General features: G+C 36.7%; 1 protein-coding gene across 1 annotated transcript in view; it reads right to left on the reverse strand.

Annotated features, from left to right (window-relative positions):
* Positions 1-16,345: 16,345 nt before the first annotated feature.
* Positions 16,346-25,418, reverse strand: part of ODF3 (outer dense fiber of sperm tails 3) — a 171,445-nt gene continuing 162,372 nt past the window's right edge. Inside the window, exon 7 of the mRNA XM_044087869.1 lies at positions 16,346-16,535. Within this exon, the coding sequence (XP_043943804.1) occupies positions 16,443-16,535 (93 nt within the window). The 3' untranslated portion in view covers positions 16,346-16,442. The remainder of the gene's footprint in view (positions 16,536-25,418) is intronic.

The following is a 25,418-nucleotide window of genomic DNA, read 5'->3' on the forward strand; positions in this document are numbered from 1 at the left end:
GTAATAACTGTTTTGAAGGGTCCTGCAGGTACTGAGTATGACACAATTATGGCAAGTACATCTGAAATTTGATGTTTGCTGTATCAAAGGTGAATAATGTCATTTCTTTCATTTGCAATTAATTTTGTTCCTTGGGGAAGATATATTAATCATTTCAATGAACTATACTTAAATTTGAAGCAGTTTTAGTATTTTTCTAAAATAGTTGTTTTAATATAAAACAGGGCTGCTGTTCAGCATATTAGCGAAACATACTGTAGACTTTCAGACAGTTGGTGAAGCAATCATTTGAATGCTTCTGGTCAAGGGGTTGCTCAAAAACTTAAAAATATTTATGGGAAGCAACTCCTTAAAAGTTTTTAAGTCCTGAATATTTATATTCTACTAAAGAAGCAATTTTCATAGCCATTTCACTGACTGAACATTACTTCTGTGGTGATTTGTACAATTGTTATGTGACATCATGTCTTGTCTGTTGTTGGAAGTGTTTATGACCTGTCTGTAGACATCAAGAACATGAGATACACACAAACAGGAGCTGGAGTGTAAGTAACCATACTGTTTACTAAGATGGCAGTAAGTGCTGATGCAAGATGTTGTCATGTGACCTATAACATTTACTTAGACTTATGGGAACTTGCCCTCACATTGCAATACACAATATTTCTAGAAAATGTTTGGGGAATATAGAATTTTAAATGCTCTTAAAGGACAGATTACAAAGTTTGGGCTCATCTCTGGCCAAACAAATGTTATATAATGTAATGTTACAAACAAGGGATGGATGTTAGGTGTTTGGGCACAGATATAACTAAATTCAAAATATGAAATATGAGCTACACCAACAGGCTGATGCATTATCAAAGTTATAAATAACTAAAGATCCTAACAATAGATTTTGTGATCTCAGGTAACTAGGCATTAGGATTACGGTGCTGGTCCATCATCATCTTTGTTATTATTCTAAACAGATGAAATTATACAAAAGGTACTAAAAGCTTCTGCTATTTGTCTAATCTATTATCTCGCTAACTTTTGTTTAAAATGTTATTAAACTCATTAAAATAATATAAAATTTAAGATATAAAAAGTTAATACTGTTGCATTATATCTAAATTTACTCTGGCAAAAAAAAATCCTGAACTAGGTTCTCTATTAATACTCATTATTAATTTAAATAACATGTGATTATTTGACTCCAAGACATCCAAAACCTTGGAGGATGATACTCCAATGGTAGAGCAAAAACATTTTTGCATGGCCAAGCCCTCATATAACCTTTGACGTTATGACAAACCTCCAACTCCCCAAAGTATGCATATACTGACTAAAACATCATACAAACATAAGGAAGAGGGAGAGAAAAACAATGGGGGGGGAAATGCAACACACAGCTTCTCGCTGTTCTCTGCCATAATAGGGTGCTGTCATTGGTCAAAATATGGTATTTGATGACCGCCTCTCTTACTTATTTTAATGCCATATCTACACCTATGGCACTTAATAGCTTAAACACAAAGCCTGAGAACTCTTACCAGCCAATGTGACTAAATATAAATACTGATGAAGCAGCCAAGGAATCTGTTCAGATCTTTATGCTTCTGTGAGGGAGGAATTTGTAAAAAGCAGTCCAACAATGCAAACGCAAACGCATGGTATGTGATAATCAGAACATTCAATTAAGTAAGTCCTCAGTCGAGTCACCACAATGCCAGATGTATGAAGAAAAGCAGCATCTTAACAGAAACAATATATTTCCTTTCTACTTCTCATGCTGTGCAAGTTATACTGTCTTGCTGAGAAATAGGATCACACAGGTTTAAATACATTTAGAAACCCCATTTCCAGGTTGACTCTGGCATATTGTGATGTATACAGAGTACTACAATACAAAATTTCAAATCTGATACTTAGCTACTTAAAGTTTTTGAATTATCCCCTGACATGTTATGTTATACATGTTGTCTGACATGAAGAAAAAATAAAAATACAAATACGTCATTTACTCATTGTGATTAACGGTTTCTCTTGGGTGCAAAATACCAAGAGCTCGCTGTGAAGGTATCATGCCCACTCTTAGACTTTTACATTTCATTATTTGATTTATGTTGGAGGTTTGTGTTTCAGTAGTTTGTAAGCATTGCTGGTATATTTGTTGTTTCATATTCAACTTCAAAACTAAAATAAATATAGCCTTACTTCCAATTCTGTATTACTCAACATAAATGATATACTAAACACGTTTCCTGTAATCAAGCATTCATTTTAGGTGTTTACAAATTGCTAGATAAAGTATAAATAATATATTTTTATCTTCAATGACAAAATGTCAGCACCATTAAAGCAAAACAATCTGTTAATGCATTACTTGAAAATACACTCAAACTGGTTTTGCTAAATTTCCTCAGTGGGTAAGATATATATATATATATATATATATATATATATATATATATATGTATATATATAAATAATAGTATTTTACATGCATACCTGATTCTCAAGAATGCAAAAAATACAAAAGGGTGGTATAATAAACACAAAATCTGCTTTCCATGCAGTTATCAACAATATTAATTGTATGTTGTAGCCATATAACACACAATGGTACTTTAAATAGGAAATAAAGACTTGTAAAACCAGATGTTCCATATCTTAAACAAACACAAACATAACTTTACAACAGAAGCAGATAAAGTTCTACTGTTCCCCAATAGGTACAGACAGAGGGATCAGGGGATCGATGGCATTTACCTTTTTTTTAATTTTCAAAAAAACAAAGATAAAAAATACCCCACAATTGCTCTTTTTGCACAAACTCAGTATGGTTTCTGAACACTGCAAATATTAATACAGTCTTTTAAAAAAGTAAAAAGTTTGATAAATGAAATGCATCAGATCCAGGAATTATTCATCTAAGATTTCTAATACCTAAATCATCACCAACAGATAAATAAAACATAGTGGACCATGTGCCTCCCAATTTTCTAGAATAAACTTGCCCTGCATATTAAACAGAGTAACCTACCTTCTTCCTTCAATCATAAACTAGATGACTGGATGGGTATCCACACATTTATTCTGTGGATGACTGGTATGGCCTTCCTGGAGAAAGGAGGTGTGTTCTGAGAAAGGCATGAATGGTCATAGGAGTTAGTAGCCTTGGAATATCTGTGAATCTGGTTATAGTGGAATAAAGTCTTTGCACTCCTAAATCTTAATGTATTGCTTTCCAATGTCATGAACATCTAAAAGTGTTGAATAATATGGAATGATATCATACAGACATCAAAACACCAACTAAAAGGGGGAACCAGAATCCAGGAGTGAGGAATTATCAATTATCTTATACTATATGAGGGCATGCGTACAAGTGCAACTCACAATGGCATCAGCATTAGTTAATCAACTCAAAAACCTTCAGCAGAATACTTTATTAATGATAATACTACCTGTGGATTATGTTGTATATCTGCTACACATGTAGGCACACAGTTTGAGACTCTATACTTTGAGTATGAAAACTTCCAAAATTTAAGTTTGATTTAGTGGGGAAAAAACAACAAAGTGTGAAACTTGCTATTACACATTAAAAGCATTTTTGAGTGGCAGGGCAAGCCCCCTTACATCTCCTGGCACAGGATATGCACCCTATCACATCCCCTGCTATTAATAGTTATATACTAATTTGCAATTGTTATACTTCAGAGAACAGGGAACAGGGAATTCACCAAGGCACAGCAGTATTAAATTCAATACATTGTTCCCCATAAGTTCAGTTAAACTCTCTCTCTCTCATCTCCAAAGAGTACACTTACCTCTGCAAACATACAAGTGAACCCTGCATAGTGACATCACTTTAAAGTCAGACAGAAGGCAGAACAAATAAAAACAAAGAATCTATTTAGAGAGATAAAAGGCAGAACATATATAAAAAAGAAACCTTTATTAATTGTTTTTATTTTGAGTGGTTACATTTGTAATTTGCATGTGTAAATGACAATCACTGTGTTTTAGTCCTTTGCCTTTTATTAGTTTGATGTGTGTATGATTCTATCCAGACTGTAAATCTAGAACAAGAAAAAATTCCTTACTGTATTTAATGCCCTTCAGGCCCACATTTCATCACATCACCAGGTCTTCTTCAGTTTTATGAGCAGGAAATACATGGTGGTTTGTTGCTTTAATGATACTGAAACACATAGCAGCCAGCAGCACTCATTGTCTTACATTGGCTTGTTTAAAATATACAAGTTTGTGCAAAGTAATTCATAATTTGTGCATGAAACACACACACAAAAAGTTTTGAATGTGTAGATGGATTCTGAATCTGGGATTGTCTCTCTCAGTATTTCAATTCCAAAAAATCTGATTTCACTAATTAATAGGTCTGCACAGCTACCAGTATTTTAGCATTTGAGGTTAAGTTCACCAAATAAAAAAGAGGGAGGCATATTACAGATTCAGTTGTCACTCTTCTGTTCAATATTATGAAATCTATCCTCAAGCAAACACACTCAAACACTTTGCAACTAGTTTTGATATAGTTAATACAGTAAAGAAAATAAATTGCTTTTTGCAGTAAACATTTGACTGACCTATATGAGTATCTTATTGCAGAAACAGTGCAGCAATGGAACATGCAGTATAAAGTGATGCAGCTTAACTCTAAATAACAATAACATTTATTAGAAGTACTTTATTTAACTAGCTGTATAAATTATTTGGTGGGTGACAACATTAGAAATCCTTAAGACCTTTTACAAAAGTTAAAAATAAAGCTGATAACAAAGAAGATGAATTGCAAATATTATTTTCAAAAGTGCAAAAAGTAAAGGATGGCCAGTATTATTAAAATTAATCAGTGGCATTGTGCCAACATCTCATTATTACAATAAACTAGTACAATCAAAACAACCATTAGGGGAAATTTTAAACACAGATTTCTGTGGTTAACATTATTCCCGTCAATATGACCATCTGTCAAAGAACCATACTGCAGTCAATATTAGTTGTATGAAAACAAAATAATAATTTCTGGGGAATATCCCAGCTGTTTGTTCTAATTTTAAGACAGAAGTACATCAAAAATAAAAACAACGGTTTATTCTGTTAGGGATCATCATAGACTGAAACAACAAATCATTCGCTTTATGATAATCACTGCAATTAAATATTAGCAGTTTGGCAAAGAATGATAATTATCAACAGTTCTGTAACCCAGTGTAAAGCTATTAGCTACCCTGCAATGTAAAAATATGCCTGTTATTGCAAACGATGTTGCTAAAAAAAATTTATAGACCATCAGATCCTAGCAATGATCTTTCCTAAAAGTAGAATAATTTTTAGCATGTTAAAAGCATCTTTTTTTCCTGGTAGTTTTTACTTTAGTGTGGTAAAAACAGAAAAATTAAAAATCAAGTTTGCAGTATGTACCTCAGCAATAGCTGACAAAGTGGCCATTGACAGCACACACATGGAAATTTCTAAATATGTTAATAGATTTGTAACAGAATTCTAGCTGCAGTGGCAGTATATTATATGAATTAAATATGGCCAATGTTATTGCTAGCAATTTCAGAAATGCTATTAGTTACATTAGACACAATACACTACTGTATATGGATGATGTATTAACATGGATCTCAGATACATGTAGGTAGATATTAAAACATCTATTCAGTAGACTGTCAAATTGTTGATACTATTAATGAAAAACTGAATGACTTTTACTGTCATCTGAAAGTTTCACACCAGTAACTGAGAACTTGGTACTAATACTATAAGCTGTACAAATAAATGTGGATTCCTGTGAAGAGTGAAATAACATCCAGAAGTCTTTCATTTCTCAGCAACATATGACAGAAATCTTTGTTGTCAGAGTTTTGTTTTTTGACCTGGGACTGAAGTAGTGCCATAAATGAAGATCTCCACAATACTAAATTACTGCATAGCAAAATGTTTTTCTGATGCTAATAAGCATGTACTCATGACCTCTGTTATTTTACTGAGGGGAATCATCTCAGTAGCAGCAAAACAATACATCTTTTCGTGCATTTAGTAACTATTATGGTATTATTAATTTCAATTTAGATAATGACATGAGGAGATGATATTTTAGGACATCGTGTGCAGATGATTTCTTCTCTGAAATCCATGATTGATACTAAACCTTCAGTAATGAGTAAAGTTTTAAATATGGAATGGAGAACAGATACCACAAGAGGAGGAAGTTAAGTACAGTAAGGCATTGATCATGATTGAAGGTGAAGGTGAGTGAAACTGAACTCCAGATGGGTGTAACAGCAGCAGTACTGCAGGTGTAGTACTGCACTTTGTTGATGAAGCAAGAACTGTGATTTGTTGGTGAATCTCTACTGTCATCTGTTTATGGTTTTGAGTAGTGACTGAAAGGATGAGATGACACATGTATCAGAAATGAGGTTTCTTCTCATGATAACTGAGCTTATTCTCTGTGAGATATTGAGGGTTCCAGCAATCTCGTAGTGATCTCTGAATGCAGCCACTGCTGTTTCATGTCAAGAGGAGTGATTTGAGTTGGTTTGGGTACACTGTGAGGATGTTCCTCTCCTAGCATCTGTCATGGGAGATGCACCAGGTAAAGTCCACAGAGAGAAAGCTTTGGTGCAGTACCAGGACATGTTGGAGGGATTATATTTCTTGGGTTGCCTGGAAATGTCTGGGGAGCCCACAGAAAGAGATAGAAACTGATTCTGAGGATAGAAAAGCCTGGTCTGTGCTGTCTGATCTGATATTACTCAGACTATCAGCAGAACAAGTGGTTTGGAAGGAGGATGAATTAATTAATGTTTTAAGTACATGATGATTTTCTACTTCTCTGATACCAGAGAAATTTACTGCCTAATGAGCTCACCCTTAGTTAAAAGTAGCAAACAAATTTCAGTAACAGCTTGAGACAATGACTTCAGATTACAGACCAAGTATGAAAAAATGTACATTCATAATAATAATTAAATTGTTAGAAGACTACCTGCCCAAGTAATCTTATAATTATTTGACTGAAGTACATCCGGAAATGTGAGACATTAAATTGTAAATAGGAAGGTGGAAAAGTCATATTCAAGGTTAAGGCACAAAACACTGTTCACATACATTAACAGCAAATGTAGAATACCAAATGTGTTAAATCACAAAGTGTACGACAAGCATCTTGGTTTTACAGAAGGAAGGTAGCACAGGATGAAGAGTTCTGTTAGATAAGCATTATGGATCTACTTTATAGTGTCGAAAAATGCAAAATTCAAAACGTCAAGACCACTTTGCCAAAAAGGTATGTTAGCGAACACCTGGAACATCACAATTTCAGTCTGGGAAACGAACCACTGGGGCACCATGGAGAACTTTCCCCTTTTCTCCATTATAGTGTGATCTTGGAGTTGGTATATTTAGTTAGGGGGGTGTGGGGGTGAAGCTCCCCACATGGGGGATTGATTTGCTTTGGTTTGTTTTTTCTGTTTTGGTGGACAAGTGGTTCCTTTCCTGGAGTGAAAATGCAATGTTCCAGGTGTTCGATAATGTGCCATTTCGGCAAAGTGTTCTCGATGTTTTGAATTTCATGTAAGTGTTTTTTCAGCAATATAAAGTAGATCCAAGCATTACACACAGTTTACTCATTGGGTAGCTAAATAAACGTGTTATTTATTCCACAGGACATTTTAATTTCTACTTGAATAATAAGTCTACTGCACAATATGAAATAGTTATGGACTCCTATAAAAACTAATAATTTATTTAACAGAACAGACTTTTAGTAGCAGTTGTTACGTTTTGGTGAGTTATGCTGATGAATCACACCATGGCATTTTATTTTTATACACATCACACATGACCCCAAAACAGACATTCTGAACTACATAAGCAATTCTAACATGTTCTTAATGCTGGGAATATTAACTATTATGCAAACCCTTTACTTGAGTGACTGCACTGTTATCATACATTTGGTTCAGAATATAATCCTAATTTTTATTGGACAGTCATGCAGACTGTTCTGCTCTGATGCTGAAAAAATCTTAAGAAATGTGGCAGCAGTAGCAAAGCTGATGAGCTGTTCAGGCACAGACATTGTAAAATTAATTATTTTTCAATAGTAGCACACAGTGTTCTATAAATATAATTAAATTAAACATACTTATTGTTTGATATTAATGCATCTATCAAGTCATTTACTAGCAAACAGAGTAGCTTCCTTCCATAGGTATATTTGTGTCCCTGACAGATTATTTTTAGAAAGAAATAGAACTCTGTAGAGCTGTGATTCACTTTACAATATATGTGTTAAAATAACTGCAACATTATCTGGTTTATAATACATCAGGAATCTAATTTATGACATTCTGTTGCTGATAGTGTTCTCTGAGTACCAGATAAATATTGTGATGATTTGTTTTAGTAGACCACATTTATATTTAATACTTGTAATAACTGGCTCAGACCTGCCACTTCTGATGCCTGGCTCATATATTTTTGAAATTTTGATACAACATCGCATTTTACTATTGTATGCCATGATTATGAGATGTGATACAGTGACATAAGAAGACTAATTAGTGTGTTGTGTAGATGTCCACAACACTCCACAGACACACACACAGACACACACACACACACACACACACACACACACACACACACACACACACACACACACACACACACACACAAACATATATAGATAGAGATGTGTGTGTTTATATATATATATATATATATATATATATATACACATACATACATCTAAAGCACAGATCTTTGTATTAAGGCACAATAATTTTTCAGCCTTGGGGGGGGGGGGGGCGGGTAAGAAATCTCCATCCCATAAAGAAAAACAATAGACCATGGGTAAAATGGTACTTGTGAGCAACAATGCTGCTGGAGAATCCTAAAAGTCAGAAAAAAAGAACTATGCACTGTAAACAAGCTCAGTTGAGACTTCAGCGTAATCAGACAGGCTTGTCTATGGTGCATGGTTCTTTTTTTCTGATTTTTTTTTTAGGATTCTCAACCAGCAACATTGTTGCTCACAAGTACCAGTTTTCCCTGTGTGTGTGTGTGTGTGTGTGTGTGTGTGTGTGTGTGTGTGTGTGTGTGTGTGTGTGTGTGTGTGTGTGTGTGCGTGTGTGTGTGTGTGTGTGTGTGTGTTGTCTTGAATTATATAATGTGTGCCATTACTGATACCAAAGGACAAGATATCATAGTGAAAAATATTCATGAGAAAGCATCATATTCTACAAAGCTGAGTATAAGATATGGCTTTGAATAAATCATTAATGTGTTTCAAGAAAAAGAAATGTAACAGAAAAAATGGGCAGGATGTACAAAAGATGGATGTGAGATGTGTGTCAATCTGAGCAGCTGGTTACTGTGACCACGGCAGTAAAGTACATCATGCTCAGTTTGCACAGACAATGTAGTTGTCATGTTCATTGGCTGGCACCCCACTGTAGAAGCACCTCACAGGAATTCTGACAAAATACTTAGTACCCAGTGATGCAATGTTCTGCAGTTCAACTGCCTATCCTTCATGGATTATGCTGTTTTAGGTGCACATCCAAGAAAGTGTTTTTGCATATTTGAAACAAGCTAAATTCTAATTTCTCTGATTTTTCCCAACTTCCTAAATATTGTCTACAACTGCATATGGTTGGTGTGCTATAAAAACTAGATACCAGAGCTTTGCATCAGTCAAACGTTGACCCATGAGCATCAGGCATCAACATTCATTATGCTGTACCTACAAGAGGTTCAGGTATAGGGTACGTATGCAGTTGGATGTCCACAGCATAGACAGCAATTCACAGACATGTGAATGATGGACTACACTGTGAAGCAGAGGGATGGACTTACAGGATACAAGCACAGACATACTGCATCAACATCTACGGCATCTTTTACCCAATTAATGGTGAGATGTTCCTCTTCCTAACATAGCTAAGTATCACCATTGTTATTAAATGGATTGGTTCAGTGCAGGCTATTATATTGTATAAAGGTATGCAACAATGTATCCTGCTGTGATGCACAGTGTACACAAGTACAATGTGACAAATATACCCACCCCACCCCAACTTAGGGAGGCAGCTAATCTCCCCCCAGTGGGAAGAGAAGGACAACAGTATCCAATCCCTTTATTAGCACAATATAATTCCACAACCATGGCAAGTTCAGCTAAAACTTTAATGAATTGAGCCATTCCATGCCTGCAGAGCACTGTAGAGTGCAGGTTCAATGCTATCCGTTCCACCACCATGCTACACCAGGCAGCAACAGATGTCTCACAGATGTCATTATAACTGATAGCAATATGGATATGTCCAGAAGTCACACTTATGTGACATTTCTTGCCTCACAATACAATTATAACAGTAATGAAATGATATTTATGTTAAGACTGGTTTGAAGTAGGTAACACTCACTGAATATGAGAACTGCGATTCTGACAGGAGCTGTCTAATGTGATGGGATGGAAGTACTACACAAGGTTGACTCCTTAGGTATCAATCTGTAAAATATGGTGTGTTTGCTCCTTCCTAATCCAGCTGTCATATCTGGCATCTGCATTGTGTTATGGCAAGGTCTGTGTTTAGGCATTACAAGTGTGCAGCATTTCTGGAGATGGGCATGTAGCTTAATGCTCTACTATGACAGTACTGCTAAAACTAAAGTGCTCCTTCTACCCTGTCAGCCTCCCAGCACAGTGCAGTCATATTTATTTACTTATCATTTGTTTATTGGGAAAGTCCTACTGGGACAGAGCTTATCTTCACTGGAGACCGTGAAAAAATGCTCCAGGTGCCAGTCTTTGAAATGTGGGAGAAAGCCACATGAACACAGGGAGGACATGCAGACTCCACACAGAAAGCAACCCAGCCGAGAATTGAACTAGAGAACTTCTTTCTCTGAGGTAACAACACTAATCACTGTGCCACCCAATAATTTAGTCTACTGTCTTAAATTCATTAATAGAGCTTTATCAATATCAGAAAAACAGCACTATATGTTTTATAGAGATGGGGGTACAGACATTGTCTTTAGTATGTGGACCATGTCTATGGTATTTCTCAGAGTGTACAGCATGGCAGCATTTCTATTCAGTTTTATGCATGTAATGAGGGCAGACTAGTTACCAGGGTCAGCCTTTGGTCAACTGGCACCCTAGGCAAAAGGGCTCCACAGCACCCCCCCCTCATCACAGTGCTCCCATCCTGATCTACCTACATCATACAGATTACTGGAAAAGTGCCCTTGCTGGAGCGGCGCCCTTGCCGGCTGCCTAGTTGGCTCATGCTTATGTAATACGCAGTGTGGATATGCCTATTCTGGCCCACCTATATTTTCTATTGGGCTTGAAAGGTAAAATTTTATTTTATGTTATTTATTGCTGGATGACTGAACAAAATCTGCTTTATCAGTGAAGGGTGTTATAAGCACAGCCTCCAGTAAATGTCTCATATTATAATAAGCACTTATCTTAACACATATGATTCTACTGGCACTTCTAGAATGTGCCCTTTTCAGTACAACATGAGTAAGACTTTGGTGTCTACAGTGCACATGAGGTATACTTAAGTGGCAGTTAGTCTACAGTGAAGCCACAGAGCACTCTGCCCACTATCCCATGTATGATTAATAACTTTTAACATGATGCATGGCATCACTTCCTGTCTGATTTCACAGATTATCCACTCACAGTAAAAGTTTTAGTCTTCCTATTGGCTTTAAACATATATAGTCATAACCCATTACGTTGAGTATACTATAACATGGCCTTATGAAGACTTTAAGTGCTTAAACAAAGTTGCTTAACGCATTTACCACTCTGAGGACAGGTTTGCAGATTTTGTTTTTTACCAGGAGAGAGAGAGAGAGAGAGAAATAGAGAGAGAGAGAGAGAGAGAGAGAGAGAGAGAGAGAGAGAGACATGATAATTAAAGATTATAAACAATGGCAGTAGCAGTGTGTGAGAAAGAGATGACACAGACATGTAGAAAATTGGGCAGCATGGCCTAAGTAGACCAAGTTGTTGGGTGGAGAGCGTTGAAAATTACATGGCCTTAGCTTTGTCTTTGAAATTAGGTGGGGGAAGGCGAAGAAGAAAAGAAAGGAAAAATGAATAGCCTACAGGAGATCAAGATGCGACAGAGCACATCACAAAATGAAGAAGTAGAAAGGATGGAGGAAAGTCATGGGCATTCAGAAAGGTAAGACAGAGGAGTATGACCCAAAAAGGCGGGGAGGGTATAAGGTGATACTGAACTATGTCAGGAGTCTTAGAAAAAAGTGGGAGTCAAGTTGGACATTGCATCCCAGAGACTTGAGCAACCAAAAGGGGGGCTGGGTAATGATAGTGCAAGGCTATTATTTCTTCAGTAATGGCAGAAAGGAACACGGGTGCTGGCACTTTGTGTAAGGAATGAGATAACATAGGAGACAAAAGTGGAGAAATGCAGATCAAGGGAACAGAACATAGGGCAATTAGTGAAAAAGATTAACAATTAGTGGTCAGTCTGCAGAGAAATAGTGGAGACTTTTGCTGTCCAGACACCATCTACTTCTTTTCAAATATAGCAGTGGAGAAGAAGAGTTATTGGTAGACAAACTCAGGAGAGGGGATCAGAAATACAAAGATGGTAATGATAAATGATCTGACTATCCTAGCTGCTAGGTAGGTGATTTAAGGATCCTTAGAGAAAGTTTGGATTCTTCTCTAAAGGAAAATGGACTCAAAGACAAAACTCAGGACAGATTCACTGCCAAAAAAGCTGACAATTAAAATTGTTTCAGTTCTATGGCTGAGTAGACAAAAGAGTAGCAGTGGATATAATTTAGCTAGAGCTTAGTAAGGCCTTCAGTTTGGTACCACACCATACTGCACTCTGGTTTATGAACTGTAGTGGCTATGAGTACGGCAGATAGAGTAAGGTGAAGGTTGCAGTGGAAAACTCAGAGGAAATTTGTGCCGGAAAGGCTAGCTATTATAGGTAAAGAAAATGACCAGAGAGTGTCCCATAATAGTTACTGCTGGAGTTTTCATTGCACAACATGTTTGTCTCAGATATGTCAGAAGGAGTAACAGTCTAAACCTATTTCAGGACAACACAAAAAACAGTGCCATAATGCTGGATATGAAGCAAAGATCCTAGAAGTCATCTACATGTTGGCTGAGAAATGGCAATTAGTATTCAGTATAGAGAAGTGCAAGGTTCTGCATTTTGAGCGCAAGATTTCATATAAGCTAAGGGGTGTTAAGCTGGGAGACAACATGGCTGATAAGGACCTGAGAGTGGACATCACACCATCTATGGACTACAAGGCACAAGGCAGCATTTGGATTTATACTGGGAATGTGACTCTGTTTGTGAATTATTTCATTGAGTACTGATACTGTAAAACAAATTCAATAAAATGGCTTTCAGTGAGCATGAAGTTTGTCATTTTCTCTAGTGTTGCATGATTGCGGAGTTGAGGGATGTGATGCTGTCTTTCCACTTGGGAGGTGCAGAGGGCACAAAACTTTCTCTCACACTGAAAGTCGCTTTCTGTAAATGTGTTTTACAGTGTCAATAGCTGGAGAAATATCTTCCTAGACTTACCACCAACCCTTTATACTTAGGGTCACAGACTCAATGGATCAAGATGTTATGCATTGACCCACTTTGTTGTGCAGTGGTAAGCCATTACGTGGAATATTGCTTTCAGTTCTGGAATATGTGAAACATTGCATTGAGAATCAATCTGAGAAAGTACTTTTTCACTGAGGGAACTGTAGACACTTAGAATGAATTAACTGAGTGAGTAGCAGAGCTGTGAATCTACATGAACATTCAAGAGAACATGGGGCACCTGGATGAGATTTAGCATGTCAGGTCAGGTAGTGGGGCAGTTGCACATCTAGTACAACCCAACAGATGGAGTCAACAAACAAATTGCTACTTCTACCATTATGTTATGCTGATTTATACTATTACTGCATTATTTGCCTTTGTATATTCTTTCAAAATAAAGATACACCCAGTTTCCTTTCATTTTAAAGATATTTAAATGTTGCTAGCAAATTTTATAAAAATCATTGCTCTTGGTTAATGTTATGGCACTTCAAACAGTTTACCTTTAAAACTGTGAATCACAGTGGTTTGAGTGCTCATATGAGCGATTCGAAACCACAAAACTGTAAATGTCGACAGTCCTTAATGTTCGGAAAACAGCAAATCGAAAAGCAGATTTGCTGTTTTTCGAACATTAATGTCGAAGAAAAAAAAACAAAGTGTAAAGCAGGGGAGCAAGCCCCCCTGCACCCCCCTACTTTATTCTTCTAACTCCAAGATTGCACTACAGTGGGGAAAGGAACCATTTCCCGATCCCCACTGTAGTGCAATCTGCCCCAGAATGTCGAATGTGCACTGGGCGAATCTCACTGTGCATTCACTCATTGCACATTCAAACCTTCTTCCGTTCAGCGTTTGCAAACTTTGCATTCTGCCTTTTGGAAATGGTCTGTTCGCCCTTCTGCAATACATGGGTTTAAAGGTAAACCCTTCAAACAGTATAGCAGTATCAGTAATAATGCACCATCCGTTCTATTTCAATTGTTTCAGGAGGCCATTTCTAATCAGCTAACATTTCCTAGCCCTAGGTTTTCACTGTTAATCTGGCAAATAAACTTTTCTTCCTCTGACAAATATCTTACTGGCATTCACTGTTACTTTCATGTATAGAGTATTGTGCATATTTAAAAAAGACAGAAGAATAATCTGTCTGAAAAAGAACAAAAGACAACATCTACATGTGGGTTGAGAAATGGCAATTAGTATTCAGTATAGACAAGTGCAAGGTTCTGCATTTTGAGTGCAAGATTTCATATAAGCTAAGGGGTGTTAAGCTGGGAGACAACATGGCTGATAAGGAGCTGGGAGTGGACATCACACCATCTATGGACAACAAGGCACGAGGCAGCAGGGAAGCACACAAAGTATTTGGATTTATACTTGGAATGTGATATTGTAAAACAAATTCAATAAAATGGCTTTCAGTGAGCATGAAGTTTGTCCTTTTCTCTAGTGTTACATGATTGCGGAGTTGAGGGATGTGATGGTGTCTTTCCACTTGGGAGGTGCAGAGGGCACAAAACATTCTTTCACACTCACTGAAAGTCGCTTTCTGTAAATGTGTTTTACAGTGTCAATAGCTGGAGAAATATCTTCCTAGACTTACCACCAACCCTTTATACTTAGGGTCACAGACTCATTGGATAAAGAGGTTATGCAATGACCCACTTTGTTGTGCAGTGGTAAGCCATTACGTGGAATGTTGCTTTCAGTTCTGGAATATGTGGAACATTGCATTGAGTTCTGGAATATGTGAAATAGTGCATTCATTTCTGGAATGTGTGGAATACTGCATTTAGTTTTAGAGACCCCATATTTAGAAGTAAGAGAAATAAGTGAAAGGGCCAGATGAAATCTACATATCCTTTCATGATGAAATGAAAGGAATAGAAGCAAACACTCTGTGTTACTAGGCTTCTACTAACTAGAATCTCAGGAAGAGGGTGAGAGAGATTTGATAGCAGTGCACAAGAACCTGCAAGGAAAAAGCCAAAAATAGAGCTGGAACAGAAAGACAGAAGACAGAGCAAGGCCCACCAGATGCAGTTGGACAGAATTAAGTTGAGCTTCAATCTGAGAAAGTACATTTTCACTGAGGAAACTATAGACACTTAGAATGAATTAACTGAGTGAGTGGCAGGGCTGTGAATCTACATGAACATTCAAGAGAACATGTGGCACCTGGATGAGATTTAGCATGTCAGGTCAGGTAGTGGGGCAGTTGCATATCTAGTACAACCCAACAGATGGAGTCAACAAACAAATTGCTACTTCCACCATTATGTTATGCTGATTTATACTATTAATGCATTATTTGCGTTTGTATATTCTTTCAAAATAAAGATACACTCAGTTTCCTTTCATTTTAAAGATATTTAAATGTTGCTAGCAGATTTTATAAAAGTCAGTGCTCTTGGTTAATGATATGGCACTTCAAACAGTATAGCAGTATCAGTAATAATGCACCATCAGTTCTATTTCAATTGTTTCAGGTGACCATTTCTAATCAGCTAACATTTCCTAGCCCTAGTTTTTCACTGTTAATCTGGCAAATAAACTTTTCTTCCTCTGACAAATATCTTACTGGCATTCACTGTTACTTTCATGTATAGAGTATTGTGTATACTTAAAAAAGACAGAAGAATAATCTGTCTGAAAAAGAACAAAGACAACATCATAAAGTGATAGCATCTGATATACATAGTTCAATTAACTTATTTTATTAAAAATGTTATCAGTAACTGTTAGAGTATCCTGCTGAGATTACACACAGGTGAATGGGTAAACAAAGGTAGATTACTCTGCAACATCCACAATAAGGGGTGCAAGGTATTCAGAGTGCTTGACGCCAAAGGAATAACTTGGTATTGATTTCTTGTAGAAGTGAACCTGTGGAAAAGAAAAACAGTCAGTGAGCTATCTGCAGAACAAAGCAGTAGAAAGTTGAATAACTATTTGACCTACATTAATATTGTATATCAAAATTATATGAGAAATCTGTTTCGTCACACTAATTATTGAAGATATGATGAAAGAACATTGAGTCAGACATCCTCTCCTCAATACCCTTCACCACCACTCTATAATAGACTAGCTTGGTTATTTTCTGATTTGTTTCTGCATTTTTCTTTAAATTTGTATTTATTTTACATAATAAATATATATAGGCTATTCTATGAGAATCAGTTACTGAGATGTAGACATAATTGATTCAGTAATGGTTTGTAATAACTAAGGCAAAATGCTGTCCATAGGATGTAATGAGTCAGGGTAGCTTCCCTAGGAATTAATCATCTAGTTCTGCTCAGTTATCAAGAAATCAATCAACCAATCAGACGTCTTTCACATTAAACCACAGAATACATTGCAAAAACAAGTCATGCAAAATTAAAGCAAGAACATCATGCAGTTAAGCAATGACACATCATTTACGTGAGATAAACTGGCATGTTCCTCATTATTGACATTGCTACAAAAGGCTGACGTATATTCATTGCCAGTTTCAACAGCTGTCTCAGGAAATGTTTTTTTAACACACTGAAACTAAAAGATCCAAAGATATAAGAGAAGGAACAAAAACGTTGTAATACATGACAGTAAAAGACAGACCATGTGCCATTATATCTAATCCTTTACCAGGTAAGTTGGGTGACTGAATCAGACAGGGAGGTAGAAAACTGTCTTACAAGCATACCTCTCAACTCTGCAGATTTTCACAGAATGTCCAGATTTTTGCCTTATATTTTTGGTCTGTTATTATTAAAATTGTGTTTTTTCTGGCAACTTAGTGGCAAATCATTAAAGACTGAAGTTAGAAAATAATGAAAGGCATTTGAGCTTCAGACGTCTTACCCTTAAGAAAATTCATGTTAAAGCAAAACCTGTTAGTCTATCAACTTTCTAAGTTTGTAGGAGCTATATTTAAAAGCTATTCCTATTTCTGGGCCTTTGTCCCACTTTTATTTATGGCTTTGTCCATATTTCTTGCTCTAAGAGGTTGAGAGGTATGCTTACAGGTAACATTGATTAAGTCTGTGTCCAGCCTCATGGTATTTGTTTATTTGCAGTTTGTTAACTAAGTAAGTGGACCGGTCCAAAGACCATTTTCAGCCATGACCCAGATCCAGGAGACAAGAACACATACGTTTATTGACACTATCAGTTATAAAGTTGGTTTCAATTGTACATTTGCTTTTTAAATTATACATTTGGTTTAAGATTAAACAACTTGCACATGTTAAAACTAAAGAAGTAAAACTGCATACATAAACATCTATTAAAATAACTGCAGATGAAGAAACAAAACATCTGTAAATATAATACAACATCACTAAACTGGTAGCAAGACAGCATTTGAAAGATTATATATACAATATATACAATGCTTACAATAGATTAATGACTTTATCTTACTTTACAGATGGCATAGTTTGGTGCCTGTACTGAGTCAAATTGTTAGCCACTGTCCTTAAAGCAACTGCCTCACATTTCAACATGGAGATGTCCTGCAAGAGATGACTTCATCCATTCAGAAACCTGAAGACTTGTTACCTCATTTTCCTTTAACCAGCTATTTTATTGTTTGAAATAAACAAAAATATAAAATGTGCATGAATGAGTTCATCTGGTCATCACCGTATTCTAGAAAGCTAACCAGAGCAGTTGTTGAGCAGCTCAGCTTAGTGATAATGATTGGATCATGGGATGTCTGGTCTGCATCATCTGTTTCCACTACAACTATTGAATTAAATACCAATAGACAAAAGTTATTGTGGTAGGGAATTGTAGAGGACAGAGAGACTATAGATATGGAGACAAAGCTCAATTCACAATGTGGATGCAGCAATGTTACATTCACTTTTAATACTTTCAGTTTGCCTTTCATTTAGCTAGGTCTTCAGTTGGATGGAGTTGGAAGTGTATATGTTAACAGGATAGCCACTGTTACAATGCAGTATTGTCTGTATGACTTGAATTAATAAGTAAATTTCTGTTGGCAAATGAGATTTAGAAGGATAGGGAAAAACTGTATTCTGCAGTAAACTTAGGAAACCACTGAAGGGAGGCTGCAGCTAATACCAAGCATCCAGACCTTACAGTGTTTAATATACTTCTAAAATATACAGTCTAATCTGACTTCTCATTCTGTTTGATCAGGCTTTTGATGATATTAGAATGAAAAAGATAAAGATGAATAGTACTAGAGAGAAACAAATCTCTAACAGTCTTTAAATACGGATAATACATGCAAATAAAAGTCTGTTGTTTTACATACATGCATACATATATGTTTACACACACACACACACACACACACACACACACACACACACACACACACACACACACACACACACACACACACACACACACACATGCATATCTCAGAGTTGGTATATTTAAGTAGCATGAGGTGCAGGGGTGGGTGCACTGGTGCTTTCCCCCTGAAAAATGTTGGTTTTGGATGTGTTCAGTGTCTGTCACTATTTTGTGTTTAGATATTTTTTGTTTGATATTTTTCATGTCAACTTTATTACGTATACTATTTTACTTATAAAATGTAATTCTATTCTTGGTCTACTGAGGAATAATACAGTACATTTCAAAGCATCTTTCTGTTTCTCACCTGTGGGTATTCACTGCTCTTTCCTTCACACATTCGTCAAATCTCTATTGGCTTTGTATCTTTGGCCAAAGCCATAATGCATATGTCACTTTCTGTATTCTTTTCTATGTGGCTCTATTGCTCTTATGGGGGAGGTATCCTCCCTGTATGCCCATCGTGCAACTGCTTATTTGCTATTTTGTGGCTCTGCACACTTCATCCTTCTTAGCTCATCATTACTGAATTCTAATGTACACAAACCACTCTAAGGCTCTGCTTCCTGTATTATTCTGTTTTACTTGTCCTCTTTTGATAATCATGTGAAGCTGATTAAGCTGAATGCCTCTTACAAGGGACGTTGTGGTCATCCTCTTAGTTTCAGTCTTGCAGGACTCAGTCCTGGGTCTCCTTCTCTGATATATACTTCTCTGGCATGAAAGGTAATACCAATCAACTAGGATTAGTCAGATTTGCTGATGATTGTAAACTGGGGGCAGTTATCAGATTCAATTTTTATATTCAAATTCTCAATCCAGGCTGCACCAAAGAAATGCTTGCACCAAAGAAATGCTTGTTCTGTGCCAGAACTGCAGTATAGTTTATTTTGGTAAATTCCGAATTACTTCTATTTACCATAAAGATAATATTCCACTTAAACCTGATATAGCCATCAAGTACTATGATTCCTTTATTGGCCACCATGATTCTGTGGTGGTTAGAAAATCCTTCTAACTTTGAAAACATATTTTTCTTGGTATCTCCTCAAAGTCCAAATAAGTTATTGTCCTATGTTATTCCTTTCTTATTCAAATAATCTCTCTCTCTCTCTCTCTCTCTCTCTCCCTCCCTATTTCTCTCTTTCTCTGTCCCTTTCTTGTTCTTTCCCTGTCGGTCTCATACCACCTCTGTAGATGATCACTGTGAGTTGATAATGTCTCTTTCTCTTTCTCACCCTGTCTCATACTACCTCTGTAGATGATCACTGTGACTCGATAATGTCATCCTTATTATCTGCTGCTGAGTTTAAAATTTTTTCTGTGAGATTCCTCTGAATCTGCTACCCCTTGCAAGTTGGTACACTTGCCAGAAAGCATTTAGAATTCTCTTTACAGTGCTTAAATCTGACCCTCAACCTATTGTGATGTTAAGATTTTAACTCTGTCAGAAAATGTCTTTGAATAGCTGTTCCATACCTCATGGAAGGTGGTTGAGAAACTGTATGGCAGCACCTTAGTAGCTGCATCAAATCCTACACCAACAGCTGTCCAAGGGCTGATCTCAATACTTACTCAGTTGTCTGTGTTTATGCCCCCCCAGTATGTTGAGTCTACAATGGTCTCTCTTGTTTCTGGGTCTGAACCATCAACTAGTCCAACACCAGTGTTCTTTTGTGCTTGCTGTTTTTCATGTGCTCCCCGAGGAATGCAAAGCACATATCAAATCATCAAAAAACTAATGTGGCTCCTATTTTTCATTTGAATATCCTCCAGTTGCACAGACACTTTAGAAACTTATTTTTCAGAAAATGAGGTGGGCAGCAAGTGCTTTGCCTCATTTCATTTTCTCTCTCTCTCTCTTTCTCTGAAGTCACTCCTTCTTGGACACAACATACATAAAGTAGCATGCTTTATACTGAATCAGAGTATCTAGTGACAAAGAAATACTTTAATGCTTATTTGAGTCCCTGCAATACATTTACTCCTCAGAGATGCCACATTTAAGGCCAAAAAACAATTAAATTTAGGTGTACATCACTCTAAAAAAGTGTATGATTTATGCCCACTAGACCTGTAATTTTCATATATAATAAAAAATGCTCTGAAGAAGACTGGCTCAACTTCAGTTGTAAAGATCACAAAACATGGCTACCATTCATCCAGACAACAAATCCACAAATGTTTACTTTATACATTCATCAAACATATGTTTTTTTTTTATATATACTGATTTTATTTTATATGTTTAAAACATAGCTGGAGTGGACCAGCTGATGCTTGTTTTTTTACTCTTGACCTAGTTACAATGAAAATTCTCATAAATATGTTAAAGTAAACATACTGCACAAATAAAGGTTAATCTACATTAATAACAGACTGTATGTGAGTGTTCACTGACTAGAATGGCAGAACACTCTGTCAGCACATTTTTACATTATTGTGCATAGGTTCAAAGGTTCATAGGTATATACTAGATTAACAACCACCAGGGCCTTTATAAGCCTAGCCATGTAATCCAACCCAGTTGTATCCCTATGCATCATGGACATTTGCTAGGAGGAGGTAGTTAACAAAGTTTCTAGAGGTTATGTTGGGGGGTATGTTAGTTTGCGCATTACTGTCTGCCTCTGCCTTTTAGATACATGGTGGCCAGGTCCAGGAGTGAATTTCTGATTTCCCATCCATTGGTCAAGGTTATGCTCAAATAGGGATTGAGCTCCAGTTGTTGTTTGTCTTTTCGGCTTTTCCCGGTTAGGGGTCGCCACAGCGGAACTCCGGTCTGCTACTGATTGGCAGTTGATTTTTTTTTATGGTGCCGAGTTGCCAGCCCAACCTTCAATGAAGGCACGCCCATTCACGCATGTCTTTCGGAGGTCACTCGACCATGGGGAGGACATGCAGACTCCACACTTGGCTTTATTTCTGCAGTTCGCTTGTTTATTGTACTAAAGTACCAACAATCAGCATCTTTTGTAAGGAAAATGGCTAGTCTTATGTGAGGACAGAGGAAGAGAGAATAAAGTATTTCCAAAAATGGTTTCAGTCTTGGACATTCTTCTGCTTATCTGTCTCTCTAATGATTGAACTACTCATCCTATAAGGGCAATTTCATTTTCAGTCTTGGACTTGCACACAGACAAGTTATTAACTCTCCTTATAAACCTTTTCTAGCTAAAATTTTAAACCATTTGTTTCTCTGTGACATGTTTGAATCCATGGATATAGCAACTATATCTGTGTCGTCATGCATGTGTTTATGCATACTGGCCAGGTTGTGTCTATTACATCTGCAAATGGCAGCATAAATGATGGTTCTACTAAGGGATATGTCCTGACAAGGAACCTATTTGGAATTCATTAGGGTCACCGGAAGTGGACGACAACAATATATTTAAAACTGGGGGGCATAAATGCCCTTGCTTACTGTCCAAATCAAGCTCAGCAGTGCCAGAAGGAAAAGCTCCCAGAAACCAAGAAATCTGAGAAGAAAAACACTCCCAGGAACCAATGACAGACCATTAAGTCATCTCTCAACTGTCCAGATTTTTTCAGAATGTCTAGATTTTTGTTTCATATTTTTGGTCTATTCCTCATAAAATTTGTGATTTTCAGGCAAATCACTGGGTTGATCTGAGGACTAAAGTCACTAAATAATGACATACATTTGAATTTCTGACTTCAGTTCCTTCAGAAGATATATGTTAACACAAACCCTGTTACTGTAGCTACTTTCTAAGTTTATTAGAGCAATATTTAAAATTTGCCCCTATTTTTGGGACTTTGTTCCCCCATTTTGTCAGGCTTTGTCCAGATCTTTTGAACTAAGAGGTTGGCAGCTATGCATTAAGTACCAGGATGCTCTTCTACCTCCTGGGTCTTTCTGATTAGTCCTCTAAAAGCACTACAGGGCCAGTCACATGCTATGGGTAGTGCAGAATATGCACCCTTCTGAGATACATTTACAGTTTTGAGTAACAGCCAATATTTTTTTCCTCTCAGCTTGGGAAAATATATCTTACTGAGGACAAGTAAATTGTACACATTTTTTAAAGTTGCTATTCCCAGAGTATGCTTGCCTGTGTATCTCGTCAACAACTGATGGTCTAGTTTTTATTATGCTGTTGAACTAATGTAGGAGGAACAGGGGCAGATGTCTTATTTCTGTATTTTTCTCATCACAAAATAGTCACAAGTCACAAGAATAAAGTCATGCATACCTGAAGGTCAGCAATTTATTTTTTTTCTCTAGACTTTCTTCCATGATTACCTAAGAGAACTAGAAGGAGGGCACTAGCTAGGATGCATGCTTTAAACTAGGTAAGCAATGAAAATGATCTGGAAATTTCTCAGACCATCCTGAGGAGGCAACAATTTTAGCAATGTTTCCTTTAGCATATTTTCTACTTATCAGGATCTTTGCTAGATATATAACCAATATAGCAGAGTTATTCTAAAGTGGGTACCAACTTAGCAAGACACTTTCTAAAGCAACGGAGAAAGCAAGATCTCTGTTGCTTTTTAGAAAGTGTCTTGCTATATTAAAGGAGTTTAACATAGCGAGACACTTTCTAAAAAGCGACGGAGATCTTGCTTTCTCCGTTGCTTCCACCCACAGCTCTGATGCACTGCGTAAGCATACGCATGCGCAGTATATCAGAACTGCTGCAGAATACCGGACAGCTGCGGAAGGGCAGCAAGGAGGCATTATACAATGCCATTATTTAAGAAAACTATGTATTTTTTTTTTTAAATAATGTCATTGTATAATAGCAATAACCCACTTCTGGGTGTGGCTAATGCTGGATTTACCCACGGTTGTCTTTGTTTGGCCAATCGGGCTTCACCCTTGTGACCAAACCACGCCAACCATGGGTAAATCCAGCATTACCCACACCCAGGCGTGGGTTATTGCTTAATTAGCTAAGACAAATGTACCAGCAGATTTTGCCACACTGATAATCTTTTTTTTACTCTTCTGCTCTAGAACAAAGTAGACCACCGATAAGGTGCAGTGGTCACATGACATCATGGCACTTCATGGTAGAGTATCATATCCTGATTTCTGCTAATGCTTTGTCAGTTGCTCCATAACAAAAGTCGCTCAAAAATAATTGGAGCCAATGGTGAAGAGCTTAGAGCTGTTTTTACAGTGAGGATAGCTTGTCTTTGAGTAACAGAACTAATATATGAGGGTTCAGCTAGAAGAATTAGGATTAAGAAGTTGAAGGGTATCACTCTTTTACTGAGGAGAAAAAAAATAAGTTTCATGCTGCAACAGCGTCTGCTGGCATAGAAAGCTAGTACCAGGTGCAGGCATGTACATGAGTAAAGCAAACCTGTATGGTGCAACATGTTTACATGCCAGAATGTATGGTATTGCAGTGCCAAAGAGGGGCTAATACCGCATGCTCTGCACAGTCTGTGCTTAAGATCATTTCTAAGGGACATCTAATTCTCATACCACAACTTGTGCACAGAATAGACAAGCAATGAAAATGAATTAAAATACAGTAATTATACTGACATCATATACCATATGAGATACAGCACAATGCAAAAGTATATAAAGTTGGAAGTAGCAGTCAATTCTTGACTTGGATGACATCATTACTAATAATCAAAAACGAGAATACATTGAATGTACACTGAGTCACATGTGTTTTGCTATTGTGAATACAGCTGTGTAGTTTGAACTGAAGAAAGCCGAGGGTATTTTATTTATTTATTTTTGAGGATAACACAGAACAGAAATACCTCCAGTCTGGAAAATGAAATGGTGTGAGACCATGTGAAACAGTAAATAAGAGAGTAGTTAAAAAGGTAGCAGAGAAAATAATAAGAATAACAATTTTATTATAATCAGCAAGCATGTATGAGTAGTTTAGTAATGTTATATTACTGAGACACAACAAGTTTACTAAAAACAAGGTTACAGACCTATAGAGAATTATGGCATATATATACATTAATCTCAGAATTCCAAATCACACAATTTTAGGGAAAAAAACATGCTAATGGTATCCAAAATAAAATGCTAATGTTTGATTTTTGGTGAAGCTTTGCTCCATATCCCCCAAGCAGATGAATTTACCCTGCATACCATCTCATTTGCTATTCTTACTTTTGCACTGCTGCAAATAAGGGGTATTTAGCATAAAATTTCCATCATTCAAAAATGCTGGGATTTGAATATTAATGTGAATATGAATTCCACCTTAACATCATGATTTCATTCACTGTGAGCAAATAAAGAGCAAAAAAGTCCAGTAGGACCAAAATGAAAGACCTTGGCAAAACAGAGACATGGCTGTTTAAAAATATTGCAAGGCTTCCTTTATAAAAGCACCATGAGAGATATGTGAAAAAAGCAGTCTTAAAAAGCATCAACATATTGTCTTTATCATAGATATCTAAATTTGTGACTGTCTATACCACAGCAGCAGATATGCA

This window comes from Protopterus annectens, chromosome 11.part0 (assembly GCF_019279795.1).
Source record: "Protopterus annectens isolate FY-2018-M chromosome 11.part0, PAN1.0, whole genome shotgun sequence".
Lineage (NCBI taxonomy): Eukaryota > Metazoa > Chordata > Ceratodontiformes > Protopteridae > Protopterus > Protopterus annectens.